This window comes from Periplaneta americana, chromosome 13 (assembly GCF_040183065.1).
Source record: "Periplaneta americana isolate PAMFEO1 chromosome 13, P.americana_PAMFEO1_priV1, whole genome shotgun sequence".
NCBI lineage: Eukaryota > Metazoa > Arthropoda > Insecta > Blattodea > Blattidae > Periplaneta > Periplaneta americana.
Window position 1 is genome coordinate 37,422,949 of NC_091129.1, and position 15,522 is coordinate 37,438,470.

Sequence of the window (15,522 nt, forward strand, 5' to 3'; positions counted from 1 at the left end):
TAGAGCTTGAACATAAGAATGTAATGCCAGCAGCATACATAATTGTTATAGCTTTAATGAATTTAGGAAGATCATTTATTGCTAAGAATAGCAGTGGACTGATTATTGAGCCTTGTGGAACACCATAATGTATACTGGAGAGACTTGACTAATTTTCACCTATTGAGACTAATTGCCTTCTGCCATGAAGATCGGTTCTAAAAATATTTAGTGTATTCCCTCGAATACCATAAAATTCTAATTTTGATAGAATTAAGTTGTGATCAACGCAATCGAAAGCTTTGGAGAGATCACAAAACACAGCATTAACTTGTGACCTATTTTCAAAATTTCTTAAAATTTGTGCTATTAAAAGCTCAATTGCATCATTTATTGATTTCCTTCTTCTAAAGCCAAATTGGTTAGTACTAGAGATATTTGAATTTTCAAAGTAGTCATAAATTTGATTGAAAATTACATATTCAAATATCTTAGATAGCACTGGAATGATAGAGATTGGTCTGTAACTATTTGGACTTGATCTATTGCCTTTTTTTATAAATTGGGATTACTTCCGAAATTTTTAGTTGATCTGGAAATAGACCTTGTTTTAGACAAATATTGATCATATTTGTAATAGGAATATAAATTGAATTTATAACTTAAAAAAAATCATTTGATATGTCGTAAACATCTTTTGAATTTGATTTTTTCAAAGTTTTTATTATATTCCATACCTTTTCAGTGGTGACCTCTCTCCATTTAAAAGTGCATGAGATTTTGCCATTTTCGGTTAGTATTTCCATAAGTGATAGCTCAGAGCATTGAATTTTGGATTTGATTTTGTTCACCCAGTCAATGAAAAATTCATTAAACTCTTCTGGCGATATATTATGATTGTTTATTTGATTTTGACAGTTGCTAGACCTTTCTTTATTTATCAGATTCCAGGCAGTTTTACATTTTGTTATCAGAGTTGACAATTAATTTTGTGTTATAGTCTAGTTTCGCTTGAGTTAATTGAATTCTTTATTCTTTCTTATTTTCATATAATTTATTTTTAACTGTGAGCAGACCAGTCTCTTTATAAATATCATGTAGCACTAGTAATTGAGTTTTCATCTGTTTTAATTCTTCAGAGTACCATTTGTTTTTACGGTTTTTGCTAATATTTAGTTTTACATTCTTGACTTCAAATGATAAGTTAAAATATTCTATAATTAAATTAAAAAATGTATTAAAATTTGAGCTGCATTAGGTCTTGAACATTGAAGAAGGATTCCCAATCAATATTGTTTATATAACAACAAAATTTCATTACTCTTTCAGCGATAAATAAACGCATTTTAATAATTTGAGGTTGATCTCTTGTTACGACAGGCCTAGTCCGATTTTATTCTAATTTTATCATTCTTTTTGTAGAGTTCCTTTCTGGAAATTTTACCAGTAACTCTGCTTTATTGACATCCTCCGTACCTTGTCTCAAAATTTCATTGGTTGCCCTATTACCACATCTTCTTGTCAAATTCTTGACTCGTTGCACAACTTGTTTAGCCTCCACAACAGGGCCATCTGGAGGATGTAGATGTGAGGCATCAGAATTAGTTATACACCGTGAATAACATGTTAGGCGATTCTCACATCTCCAATAACGTCTGGTTTGATGTCTAATGTAAAAGTGCTGGTGGTAAACAAATCCCTCATAAATCAGTATGGACTTGTTCCTTTTAGTCATTAGGGTCTTTCGAGACATTGCTAATGTTACCCCTTCTGTTCTGTAAAGACTAGTTACGTTCCACGTACCAAATCTCATAACCTTATTCCTTTGCTGTGGTCGTTCCAGAGAATCAGTCCCCATTCCGAAGCTTATTGTATGGATTCGTAATAAGCTGTTTTTACGGTGATAGGTTGTTAGCCCTTCGCCCAAGATGGAGGACCACCACTTATCGGCTGTCCACGACTGCTTATTCAATATATTCGCAGCTACCATCCACATCTGGAGGCCTTCTCCTCTATCCGCATCCTAAGGACGTGCCATGCAATGGTGATAGGCACCCACAATACATGGCGTACGATCGTACATGATACCAAATTCTCGTACATGTACGATCCAGATCGTACGATTGGCAACAGAGCTTCGGACGTATTCTGTACGTAGTGATAGTATTGTGTGTAAATTTGGTACATAAAAACTCCACCTAAGAAGTCATCGCGGCAAAAATACGTTCGCAAACTATTAAGAAAATATAGAATGTATTTAAGTTCTGTAAAGAAGAAAAAAATCATGTTATAGCTATTCCTCTGAAAAGAGCTGCGGAAAGAACAGCGAAAGCAGTGAAAAAGCCACAGAAATGCTGCAGCAGACTGAACGAAATTTCCCTGGACATTGGATTGGTCGACGTGGAACAGTAAAATGATCGGCCTTGTCTCCAGATATAATACCCCTTGAATTTTCTTTTGGGGTTACATAAAGTGCTTGGTATATGTAGAGAAATTTGAGAACGTGAAACATTTAAAGAAACGTATCATTGAAGCCTGTGCTACATTCACCCCGGAAATGCAACTAAATGTTCTCTCTAGAGTGCCTTAGTAGGAGAGTGTAATAACTTAAAAAATTAACTGATTAAAAATGAATTTACAGTGTGACTGGAATGTAATCAGTTAATTTTGTACGTTATTACACAAATGAAGCGTTTTTCCAAGATATGGGAAAGGAATATTTCTTTTTGCTTGTTCTCCGCATTGATGTCTTACCACTCATATGTCTCAATACCCAATGGCTTTACCATTATGGGAGTCAAACTTCAGACACAAATTATATTCTTTTCAGGTAAACTGTTATTCAAATACCAAAATGACATTTGACTCTTTGGTTGCTTACAACCTAAAGATTCTGTTCTTAAAATGAAAGCAGTTATACCCCTTTCACATTATATATACAGTACATATACATATATTACCATAATATGTTTTAAATGTTTAATATTCATTACTATACAAATTATAGTATTACACAACAAATTTTAATATTACCAAAATTTTACTTTTCTGAACTCTTTGTAAGATTTTATTAAACCAATTTGACCCTTTACTTTTTGCCTTTCCATTTTTCATAAATGCACCGAATTCATCTATCAAAGTTGCCTTCATTTTCATCACTTGAATCACACCTTCTTGACACACGGTCCCCGTCCATTAGTCCACATCCGGTTCCCTAAATGAGTCCTCGAACCCAAACAAGTCCCTACTGATAGCTTTTCCTCCTAAGCGCTTCTTCTCATCAGACTTCACGTTTTCGTGTTGCAGGAACCAGTCTTGGTAAGTTTCGAGTTTCTTCAGCCATGGGTCTGAAACAACACCAAGTCAGTTTTAATAGCAAGAATTTTAAAAAAGAATATTAATTGTATGAGTACATCGTGGAGTACAGAACAGTTGCGGCGCATCTTTGGATATAATTTACTGTAGACACGGTTGTTAGTTTGAATTCATTATTTTTACTAGCCATACTCGTGCGCTGCGCTGCACTTGTTAAAAATAAATATCATTGACTTAAATCTCTTATATTTTCAAATACAACTTAGCGAAAAATTATCATGCTCGTGAATTGTTTTCAAAATTGTATGTATGTATGTATTTATTAACACTACAATTGAGTATACACCCGGTGGCCGTGATATATAATATACAATAATACCATTATAATTCTACAATAATTACAGCAATAAAAGAAAAAAAATAAATAAGAAAAATAAAAATTAAAAAATTAAAAAAAAAACAAAATAAAATAAAAATAAACATTTATTTCTAACTATAAATAAATAGATAGGACTATAAATACAAATAATTCTATAATAACGCCTACAATAAGCAAAAGTAAACCTAATTTATAAGTACTTCTATTTCACCCAACTGTTACCAATTTAAGTAATTACATATCACCTTAATTAATTACAAATTAACTTAATTAAATATAATTTTAATTAATTGCATATCACCTTAATTTATTTACATATCAACTAAATTACATATCATCTTAGTTAATTACATATCAATTAATTAATTATATGAAAACTTAGATATTTATACTGAACCTACAATTACATTTTCAGTCTAATCTTCTCAACCTTTCCTTAAATGTATTGATTTTGAGAGGACCACCCTGAAAGATTGCCTCAGGTAAGCTGTTCCAGTCTACTATTCTGCGGTTAACAAAGGAAAATTTTGCCACGTGCGTTCTTTCTTTTCTACATTTAAACTTCCTAATATGATCTGCTCTGCCTAAGTATGATGGTGTTGCTAATGTTGCATCGATGTCATTCCATGCTTTGTGTCCCATTTGTGCCTTAAACAATGCGGTGAGTCTGGTTTTTCGTCGCCTTGATTTGAGTGATTCCCACCCTAGGCCTAAGTCTTTTACTATCTCTTCACCATGTCCCTTTCCCATTTTGGCATATTTTGCTGCCTTGCGTTGGACCTTTTCTATTGAATAGATTTGGTTTTGTCTGTACGGATCCCAACCTACTGTTCCATATTCCATAATTGGGCGAACAAGGGTTTTTGTACGCTAATTCTTTTGACCTTCGGTTAGATTTCTTCAGAATACGCATAGAGAAATGAAGTGCTTTCCAGGCTTTCCTTGTGGTATTAGTGACTTGTTCTTCCCAACCCATTTTGTTACTTAAATATATACCTAGGTATTTACAAGTGTTCACTTATGGCACCGATGTACCATTCAGCTGATATCTGAGACAAATTTCTTTATGCGTTCCACAGAAGGATATTGACTTACTTTTGCTGATATTGATTTTCATTTTATTTTCTGTCTTCTATTTAAAACTATGAATATAACTGTTATTATCATGTAATACTTTCTGGAGTTGTTCAACCAGGTCTACTTTTAAGCTTGATATAGACGAAACAGAGAATTGATCAGCGTCTGAACTGAGAGCTGCAAGAGAACTTCCAATTAAATGATAAGTCTGTCCTTGAACTTTAACTGTTGGCATATAATTGCCTTCGTGTATTTCTTTTCTACGAAAATGATATTTGGAATAAGGTGCTGTACTGTCTTACTATATTATTTAAAAATGTGTTTACAACAAATATACTGCGATAAGTAAGTTTTTATTGGTTGCGAATCTCAGGAAAAAACATTTCCAGCAGCGCAACATAATCCATTTGGCTCATTAGCCTATAGATTCCATTGCATTTATTGTATATTTTATCCTTCTTATCTATTTGAATTCCATTCGAATGAGCACAACCAATATTTGTATCGTAATGGAATGCTAATATCCTATTACTGCGTACTGACTCTCGACCACGCTCTCTAGTTCTAGCAATAAACTGTCTTTGTTAGTTAGTTTTCTTAGAACGTTCAGCGCTGTTTTCTCTTTCTCGACCTAGCAAGATCGAACTCGGATATTGGCAAGACGCTCAAAATGTTCGATGCCAGTTTCTCTTTGTCGAGCCATTGTTATTTCGTAAACGATTCTCCTTTTGCTCCTCACTCTTATTAAGTCTCCGAATTTTGTTTTGTATTGAGGCAGAAGTGTTTTTAGATAACAGAGAATTTTGTTTAATTGATATTTTGAAGTATGCGAAAAGCAATACTTAACGTTAACGTATAGAACCTTTTACAGAGTGTACCACCCGAAATTATTAATGTCGAACTTATACTTATTCGATAAAATGAACGAAGCACAAATCAAATTGAGAGCCCCATACGTACTACCGCTCCTTGAGTAGACAGCGAAGCCTGGATACTGTCTGGCATGATTCTCTGTACAGCAATGCACAACGGCGCAGTGTTAACTACACAATACATAGAACCTACAAAATGGGACACAATATTTATTACTCTCTAACGTGCACTACAAAATAAGGTGAACTTAATATTCTACCACACAACAATAGGTAAAAAGTACTCAATTAGTTGAAAAAAAAAACTTGAAAATTATAACAAACTACACCAGAGATACGATGTAATCAATAAGAAGTTCTTATACTTATTAAGTAAGAGTTCTATTATAGTGCACACACTGCATATTGGATAATTAACAAAATAACATGTTAAGCACGACTTGTAACTTGTGGGCCATCATCCCAAACCCCGATCTCCACCCTTCTGAGCGCGACTCCTTATTTACTCTGTCATTTATGGCCTAATGTTGTAAATAGAAGCAATTAACAATAGGTCATTCAGTGACAACAACCTCATACAATGCCAGATGATACAATGACGTAATTACATAATTAAACAATTAAAAATAAATAATTAATATATGAACATTTTGTCCATGGAGTATCAGTTTTTGGTATAAAGAACAACTTTTAACATGTTTCTTATCTGAAATTATATTTCAATAATTAAAATATGATCATTTTGATCCAGGAAGCATATTCGGTGCAAGGATAATTCCTTCAATATGTTTCTTAATTGCTATTGTATCAAAATAATTGAAATACTATCATTCGGTTCAAAGAGCTTCCGATTTTGGTAGAGGGGACAATAATTCGTATAACAGATTTCTAAATTAGTTTTGAATACATTCTTTAATAAATCTCCCAAAACCAATGTCAATATAAAATGAATATTATTTTTGTTTTGCTTTTTAATGTAATTTGCCGTTTTCCCAAATTTTTCTTTGTTTTCCTTTTTTTCTGTTTTCCTTCTTCTTAACTAATACGAACACAACACTCATGTCGAAGACGGGACTCGAACTCACAACCCTTCGAATCAAGCGGAAGAGACATCTAAGGTAAGCGTTCACTACATCATATCGCACTCCTCGTACGAATCGCACCAACGGATATTGTAAGTGCAGTGCGCTCACTGTAACGGCTTCACCTCATCGCCTCATCGGATTCCCCTATCAGCTGTTTAAAACATGACGTCGTACGATATTGACATTACTGAAAGCAGAGGAGTTGAGGTTAGGTCTATTAATTACGTTTGTTAGCGAATAAGAATTTGTAATTGCTTCATGCGTCTTAATTGAAGAAGAAGAAACGAAAGAAATGTTGGTTACATAACATATTTGCAAGAAACGACTTGATTACTGTAATGGGAACGCCTCAAATTATATAATTCTTCGCAATTTTCTACACGCGACATAAGTTTTCCTCTGCCATTTTGGCGCGACACTGAACATGGCACAACATAATAGTAACAGTTGGCCAATTAAAATTGATTTATTAAAGAAGGCCATGATCGCACGCATCGGAAAAGTTGCCCATCCGAGAAACGTGGACGGATTTGCCGAGAGGCGATGCGTCCGATGTAGTGAATGCGGTTACATAACAATTACAGCAAAGATAGTTTTTTTTCCGATCCGTGCGATTCGTCCGATGAGTGCGATACGATGTAGTGAACGCTTACCTTTATTGTCTCCACCGCTTGTGCTACCTAGGATGGCTGTGTTGGCCCCATTACGCGCCATTGTTTTCGTAAATAAAAACAAATGAAAATTAACTTTTAACATAAATATTATTTCGAGAAACACTGGAAAAAAATATGGGCTAATTATAATCACAGGATAACCATTTGCACTTTTCACTTTAGTAGGATAACTTAGACATTGAAAATGAAAACCTGTAGTGAGCTCCACGGTAAAATACTAATTTTTACTCCATTTGTATTTTGTTCTTTTTTGAGCAAAAATACCCGCCTTTTTTGAAAATACTCTTAAATATACGGTTATGTTTCATGGGGGAAGGAAAAAATGAAACTTTGATACCCTCCCACACAACACACGAGACTGATGTCTGAATGCGATGCTTTATTTCATGATCAAATTAAAGTGAAAGATAGAATAATTTTACAAATATACACGCAACACATTACATAATTCGTAAAGTAAATATTTTCATTACTTAATTACATTTTAGAGTGAGCCACGGTAATGTATACTTACGGTTTATTTTTTGTGTACATAGAATATTAATTTTATTGTTACTACATTAATTTTTGGAGAAACTTCGATAATCTCCCAAATTAAGCACGTAAGTTAAACTTACATGAATTATTGAAAATAACCTAAAAATGTAACAATGATCTTAATTACATAAAATGAATTAACAAATCAAAATCAGATCATTGCAATATATTGAATTTCTTTTGTATAATTATTTGCCTGTATATCATGCCACTTACCAAAAATAAGGAAGTTCGAAATAATACAATTCAGTATATTCTTCTTAATTAATTCTAGTTCTGATCAGAAAAATTGTAAGATATTAGTCTGTTGCAAAATATAAATCCTGTCCAAAATATAACAGCAAAGCAATAAGAAATACCAAGATATTACAAACAAAAGAGTTATGTAGTTTTTTTTTTGTGAACTCAAGTAAGTAGGTCTTATCGCCTTGTAATTAAATATCAGCATTTTTATTAAATTTGTATGAAATATTCACTTAAGACACCATATTAGCCGCGGTATAGTTAAAAAATTATCTAAATCGGTCAAGTATGTTCTGAGATTATTTGCAAACACAAAACAATCTCTCTTTAAATATTAATATTAATAAACATTTATGTGCATGTAATAGATTACAATTATATCCCTATCAAAATATCTTTCGTTGTACGCCTTAAGTAAACGCAGAGTCATTTTTCATTTGTTTTCACTTCATTGTATTAGTTTGATCTAGGCGGCACTGATATAAAACGCATTGTTATTTTAGAATTATAGTCCCGTCGCTCTTATTTCCGGCAGCCAATCACGTTGCAGGTCGACTACATTTAAAGTGTGCGTCTTGTGATTCGCTGATGATGACGTTATGCATTTCCTAAGGCTCGATAAATACTTAATATAATCGCCCGCCATTTTGGCTCTTACGTTGGCGTTCTCAGAAAGCACACCAGGACGTTATTTGCAGCTCAATTATTTGCTGAATTACAGTGCATTTGATTTATTATCATAGGAGCTACGACATAATAATGTTTAACGGTGCTGCAAATAGATTCCTCGTATGGTACTCGACAATGAAAGAACAAAAATGGCGAACGATACTACCTACCTAGACCTTATAGAGCCTTCACTTCCTAAGACGTAAGCAAAGAGGAGAAGTCACGCCGGGAATAACAGCGTCGCGACTATACAATATATCGTTATAGGCCTATATTGGTCCTATCGAATTTTTTTGTACAATAAAACTTGTCGGAAACATTTGTTACAACAAGTTCTGTAATGTAATATTTTCTGAAAAAATCAATAATAAGCAAGATATTTCGATTTATTGACTTCTAGCTCTTTATAACTCCCTTTTAAAGAAAGTATTTTAAATGCCATATAACCTAAATTCTAAGTGGGACCCAAGTTAATTTATATACCACTTTTCATAGAAATCGGTTCACCCTTTGTCGCGTGAAAAGGTAACAGACAGACACAGACAGACAGGCATACAAATAAAAATAAACTAAATGCAATTTTTGGTCTCAGGACAGTTACATAGGTATATTTGTTAACATGAATAAAAAAATTAAAATTACCAGAAAAACTTAGATTACAGTTTCATTATTAGTAAAGACTTGCCAACCCGTAGGCTTCGCTGCACGTATCATTGACTTAAATCTGTTATATTTTCAAATACAGCTTTGTTATTATTAGTGAATAATTAGTTTATTATAAGTTATAAGTCGTTTTGTCTTGTATTATTTTCAAAGTTGTGTTTAGAAGTATGAATGTAACTGTTATTACCATGCAATACACTCTGGAGTTGTTCAATTAATTCTACTTTTAAACTTGGTATTACGTTAGATCTAACAATGTCTGAAACAATAGTCTATATTTATCAGAACTATTTCAGCTGGAAGAAAGCTTCGTCATCAAGCGGCACCACTTGGAATAAGGTGTTGCACTGTCTTATATTATTTAAAACGTGTGTTGTTAACGGATGTACTACTATAAGTATGTTTTTAAATGGTACGTAAATATTATTTTAAGAACCACAGGAAACAAATGTGGATACATGATGAGCAAGAGAATACCATTTCATGGCAGTTTCTAAAAAGATTCGGATAATCTAGAAAATTAACAGCTCCAGTGAGCTCCAAGGTAAAATACAATTTTACTCAATTTCCTTTTATCTTTCCCAGGTGAAATACTCGCCTTTTACGGCAACTTTAGTAAAAATACGATTATATTCCTTGGAAAAAAAAAATAAAATCTAGTAAAAATTAATATTTTACGTGGACCAAATAAAGTTGAAATATACATTACCATAGCACACCCAAATATGTCATTGATGAACAAAAATTTATACCGTTATTTCACTGAATATTTAATACTTAATATGTATGTGCCGCGTGTACAATATATTTGTAAAATTATTCCGTCTCTGTCATTGGTTCAGGAATAAAAGTAACGAAAATCAGACATCAAATTTTATTATCTTCAAATAGTATTAAATTTAACTACATAACGCTTATTCATCTTCAGTTTCTGCAATATATAAAGTTTTCAATGCGTAAGAATCTCTTTTAGTCATCTGCATAGAGGTAAGATAAAATTATAATTTTTTATTTTTTATTTTTTAGCTGGTTATTAATTAACCAAAATTACCAAAAACTATTGGTTTATTTATCGTCGATGGGAATGATGAAGCAAGATTGTATTTTGGGAGATGAGGCCCAGGATTCGCCATAGATTACCTGATTATCGCTTTACGGTTGGGGAAAACGTCGAAAAAACCCTAAAAGGTAATCAGCCCAAGCGGGAATCGAACTCGGACCTAAGCAAGATTCCTCTAGTCTCTGCCATCATATCCCACCTCCCTCAAATCCATTTTCATATTATCCTCCCATCTATGTCTCGGCCTCTCCAAAGGTTTGAATTCTACTTTTGTTGTTATGTATTCTATATATTGTATTCTTGTGCATTTTTGTATTTATTAAAATACATAATTTTAGGTTTGCCTTAAGTAAATTTCGAACAGCAATAAGTTTTACGCAATTTTACATATTTATATTGAATACAGAAAATTGATTTTTTGACCAATCGCGTCTTCTTTAATCATTCCAAATTATAATACCATATTTGATAAATCATGGCCCTTAGAGTGAAGTAAAGAGAAACTACTAGAAGCATTTGAAATGTGGATGTGGAGAAGGATGGAGCTTGTGAAATGGACGGACAATAAGAAACAAGCTGTATTGGAAAGAATGGGTGAAGAAAGAATAATGCTGAAACTGATCAGGATGAGAAAAAAATTGGCTGAATCGGTAGCTAAAATTAAACTGTCTACTGAAAGGCACACTGGACGCAATGGTGAACGGTAGAAGAGTTCGAGGCAGAAGAAGATATCAAATAATAGACGACAATAAGATATAATATAAATCATATGCGGAGACTAAGAGCAAGGCAGGGAATAGGAAAGAGTGTAGAATGCTGGGTTTGTAGTGAAAGACCTGTCCTTGAGCAGAACACTATGAATGAATGAATGAATTTGGTAAGTGACAGGAAAAAATAACAGCCCGTGGTCAAAGAAAAAAGTTATAATTTTTTATCAGAGTCCTGGAGATTCCTGCTGTTAATTGTAGAAGGTGAGCATCCCATTGCTCCCGATTATTAACTTTAAAAATACAAGAAAATTTTATGACTTGTATAATAATAGATATTTTAAAACAGAGATATTAAAGTGAATAATACACTAAGTTTTATTATCATTAAAAAATTAATAATTTTAGCACTATGTACTGTATACAATGCTGCAATAATATTCGAACATCATGATAATTTACGTAGATAACAAAAGTAATTAATAAAACTTGGTATTTTAATATGTTTCATGTCCACCTCTGTGGAGTAACGGTTAGCGTGGCTGATCGTGATACGAGCGGACCGAGTTGAAATCCTCGTTGGGACAAGTTACCTGGTTCAGGTTTTTCTGATGTTTTCCCTCAACTCATTAAGAGCGAAAGCTGGGTAAATTTCGGTGTTCGAACTTGGACTCATTTCGCTGGCATTATCAACTTCATCTTATTCAGACTGCAATATAACCCTAGCAGTTGAAAAGCGACTGCTATATACCCATAGCAGTTGAAAAAGCGTCATAAAGAAAGGAATTTAAATGACAATATATGCTTCACCATTATCATTATCACCATTACGATCATTTCTATACCTTCTTTACTTCCAAATTTACAGTGACGTGCCAAGATTACATGTCCGAGTTAATTGTTTGATTTAATGTCAGAAGTTCGCTTAACAGTAAGAATTTTTGTAAATTAATTTGTATTGTTTTATATTATTTTTGAGAATAAATTATATCAGTGAAAAGAATAACTGAAAGAGTGTTAAACTGGAGTGACAGACACAGGGTATGTGAATTTAAGAGTGTGACAATCTTACTCCAGTTGTCAATAATAGAGCCTCCGCATCCTCCCATTTCTGTAGGAAGACTCTCCTTTGGGACTTGCTTGTGAAGCTCGGTGAGGTCTGTTCCATGAACATATACCTGAAACATGAGAAAGTTGTGTTTACATAAAGAAATGGTACATCAAAGAGAGAAGCGACTAACCGTAAAGAAGCTCAAAATTTATCACATCATATATGTATATATACCGGGTGTTTCAGACCACCCGTATCACCCTTTTTTCTTAAAAACTATGTGATACTGATTGTTCATAAAAAAATTGATAACCAAAACCTATGTAGCATTTCCCACAAGAAACCGAACGTAGAGATACCTGTGGTCAAGTTTGAAATTTCAAGTGAGTACATGGGCTCAATGAAGGTGCCATTGGTAACTACTTTTAAAAAGAAACAACTTTTAATGAAACTTTTTTTTCTAACTTTTATTGTTTACTCACAAAGCAACTAAAATATTATTTTCTGAGGAATGTTGTATGTTGTTCATGTACGTACACTTTTCATAGTAACTGCTCAAAATATCCGCCACCCTGTGCTAAACAATGTTCTGATCTCCTCCTAACATCCGTGATTGCACGGAGAACTTCAGCTCAGCTGAGAGACACACATGGTGTGGCTTCTCTAATTCTTTGTTTCATGTCTTCTCTAGTTGTTGGACACATTCGGTAGATCATGTCTTTAATTCTCTCCCAAAAAGGACTGCCTGTGACTCAGGATTGCATCATAATACAGTGTTTAGAATTCTCAAAGACAACAAATTTCATTCATACCATATTCATCTCCATCAGGAATTTTTGGGACATGACTTCCAGACTCGTGTTGATTTCTGCAACTATTTTCTAAACATGGACCATGATTTCGAGATAAGAATTCTGTGGACTGATGAGGCAACTTTTAAAAGTAATGGTCAGATGAATCTCTACAATTCCCATTACTGGTCTCCGGTTAATCCACACTGGCTACGTGGATTACCAGCACTTGTGGAGCCTTAACACATGGTGTGGCCTCCTCGAACGCGAGTCTTAAGACCATACTTTTTTGAGGAGAACTTAGAACGCACGCTTCCTCCGAAACATTTCGTATCAGTTGCTTCGTGATGTTCCCCTTGCCCTTCGGTTGACGATGTGGCTTCAACAGAGCCGCTGTCTGGCTCACTTTTCACGTAGGGCTCGGTGAGTTATTAACCGGTTATTCCCCTACATTGGCCTGCCCGATGTCGTGCCTTCGCTCCAAATGACTTCTTCTTGTGGAAGAGAATTAAATACATGTTCTACTAGGTGCATCCAACAACTAGAGAAGATAATATGAAACAAAGAATTAGAGAAGCCTGTATGTCTCTCAGCTGTGCTGGAGGTCTCCGTGCAATCACGGATGTTAGGAGGAGATCAGAACATGGTGGCGAACATTTTGAACACTTACTATGAAGAGTGTACGTACGTAAACAAAATGTCTCAGAAAATACAATTTTTGTTGCTTTGTGAGTAAACAATATAAGTTAGAAAAAAAAAGTTTCATTAAAAGTTGTGTCTTTTTAAAAGTAGTTTGCAATGGAACTTTCAATGACCCATGTTCTCATTTGAAATTTGGAAGTTGACCACAGGTACCCCAACTTCCGGTTATTTACGGGAAATGGTACTGCCACTATTCGATTGTTTACATAGGTCTTGGTTATCAAAAAAAAAAAAAAAAATTATGAACAACCAGTATCATATAGTTTTCGAAAAAAAAAAAAGGCTGATACGGGTGGTCTGAAATACCTGGTATGTGTGTATATATATATATATATATATATATATATATATATATATATAATAATGGAAATTCAATTATATTCATAGAGTCCACACCAGCGAAGTAACGGTCAGCGCGTCTGGCCGCGAAACCAGGTGGCCCGGATTCTAATCCCGGTCGGGGAATTTACCTGGTTGAGGATTTTTCCGGAGTTTTCCCTCAACCCAATACGAGCAAATGCTGGGTAACTTTCGGTGCTGAACCCAGGACTCATTTCACCAGCATTATCACCTTCACTTCATTCAGACGCTAAATAACCTATATGTTGATACAGCGTCGTAAAATTATCCAAGTAAGTAAAATATATGCATAGATTTAGTTTTTGACTTGAAATGTAGGGTAGGAAAATATGACGAGGAATTGGTTGGACACTCGAGAACAAACAATAAAATTAATAACAGTGGAAAAAGACTAATGAGCTGTTGTAGGAACGTGAATGTGTAGCAACTAATACTCTGTTCTAGCATTGATATGTGTAATCATAAATTTACTTATGAGGAACTTGGTAGAAATCCAAAATCTGTAATAGGTATATTAAGAGGATTGGAAGAAAAAATTAGAACATTTTCTCAATAAATTGATGCACAAATTTAAATTTAAATGAATGACCACATGAATGAATGAATATATCGCAGTCATTTTCAAAGATACTATCAAAATATGTACAATAATTTGCATCTAAAAGATGTTCTGTAAAACGTCTTTACCAGCATTTTTGTATTATTTAAAAAAATGTTTAAATGCTACATGAAAGCTACATTTTAAGAGAGAATTTTAGTTTCAGTTCTGTAGAAATATGGCGACATTATTTTTCAAATGCAACAAAGTTACAAATTATATAACGGAAGAAAGTTTTCTAAGAGTGCCAACAATGTGTGTGTCAAATATCATGGTTGTATAGTTGATAGTTCCGAAGCTAATGTATAACATTCTACATGAAATAAAGGAAAAAATTGCAGTTACTGGAAATTGCAAAGTTTAGTGTAATTTGAAAACCGTGTGCACCAGAGCTTTAACATTGCGTCACAGCAGCCAACAAGGCCATAAATAAGTGTTAAATTTTAATACACACCTAATGTGATGGGTTGTTAGCACATCGCTCATCACCAAGCCGGAATACGACCCCTTATCGACTAAACGCGACTGCTTATAAAATCTAATCGCAACTACTCTCCATACGTGGAGACAGTCTCTTCTATCCGCAACCAGAGAAAGCGCTGTACCATGATGGTAGGGAATAATAATAATAATAATAATAATAATAATAATAATAATAATAATAATAATAATAATTCTGAGAGGGTCCACCGCTGTGGACTAACGGTTAGCATGCGTGACCGTGAAGAAAGCGGATCCAGGTTTAAATCGTGGTTTTTAC

At 33.8% G+C, this 15,522-nt stretch overlaps 1 protein-coding gene across 2 annotated transcripts in view; it reads right to left on the minus strand.

Annotated features, from left to right (window-relative positions):
- Window positions 1-2,944: 2,944 nt before the first annotated feature.
- The window catches only part of LOC138711802 (alpha-tocopherol transfer protein-like), a 53,964-nt gene continuing 41,386 nt past the window's right edge, over window positions 2,945-15,522 (minus strand). For both annotated transcript variants that reach the window (XM_069843044.1, XM_069843045.1), the window contains 2 exons: window positions 12,333-12,438; window positions 2,945-3,326 (listed from right to left, as the gene is read on the minus strand). In XM_069843044.1, the coding sequence (XP_069699145.1) occupies window positions 3,175-3,326; window positions 12,333-12,438 (258 nt within the window). In that variant the 3' untranslated portion in view covers window positions 2,945-3,174. The remainder of the gene's footprint in view (window positions 3,327-12,332; window positions 12,439-15,522) is intronic.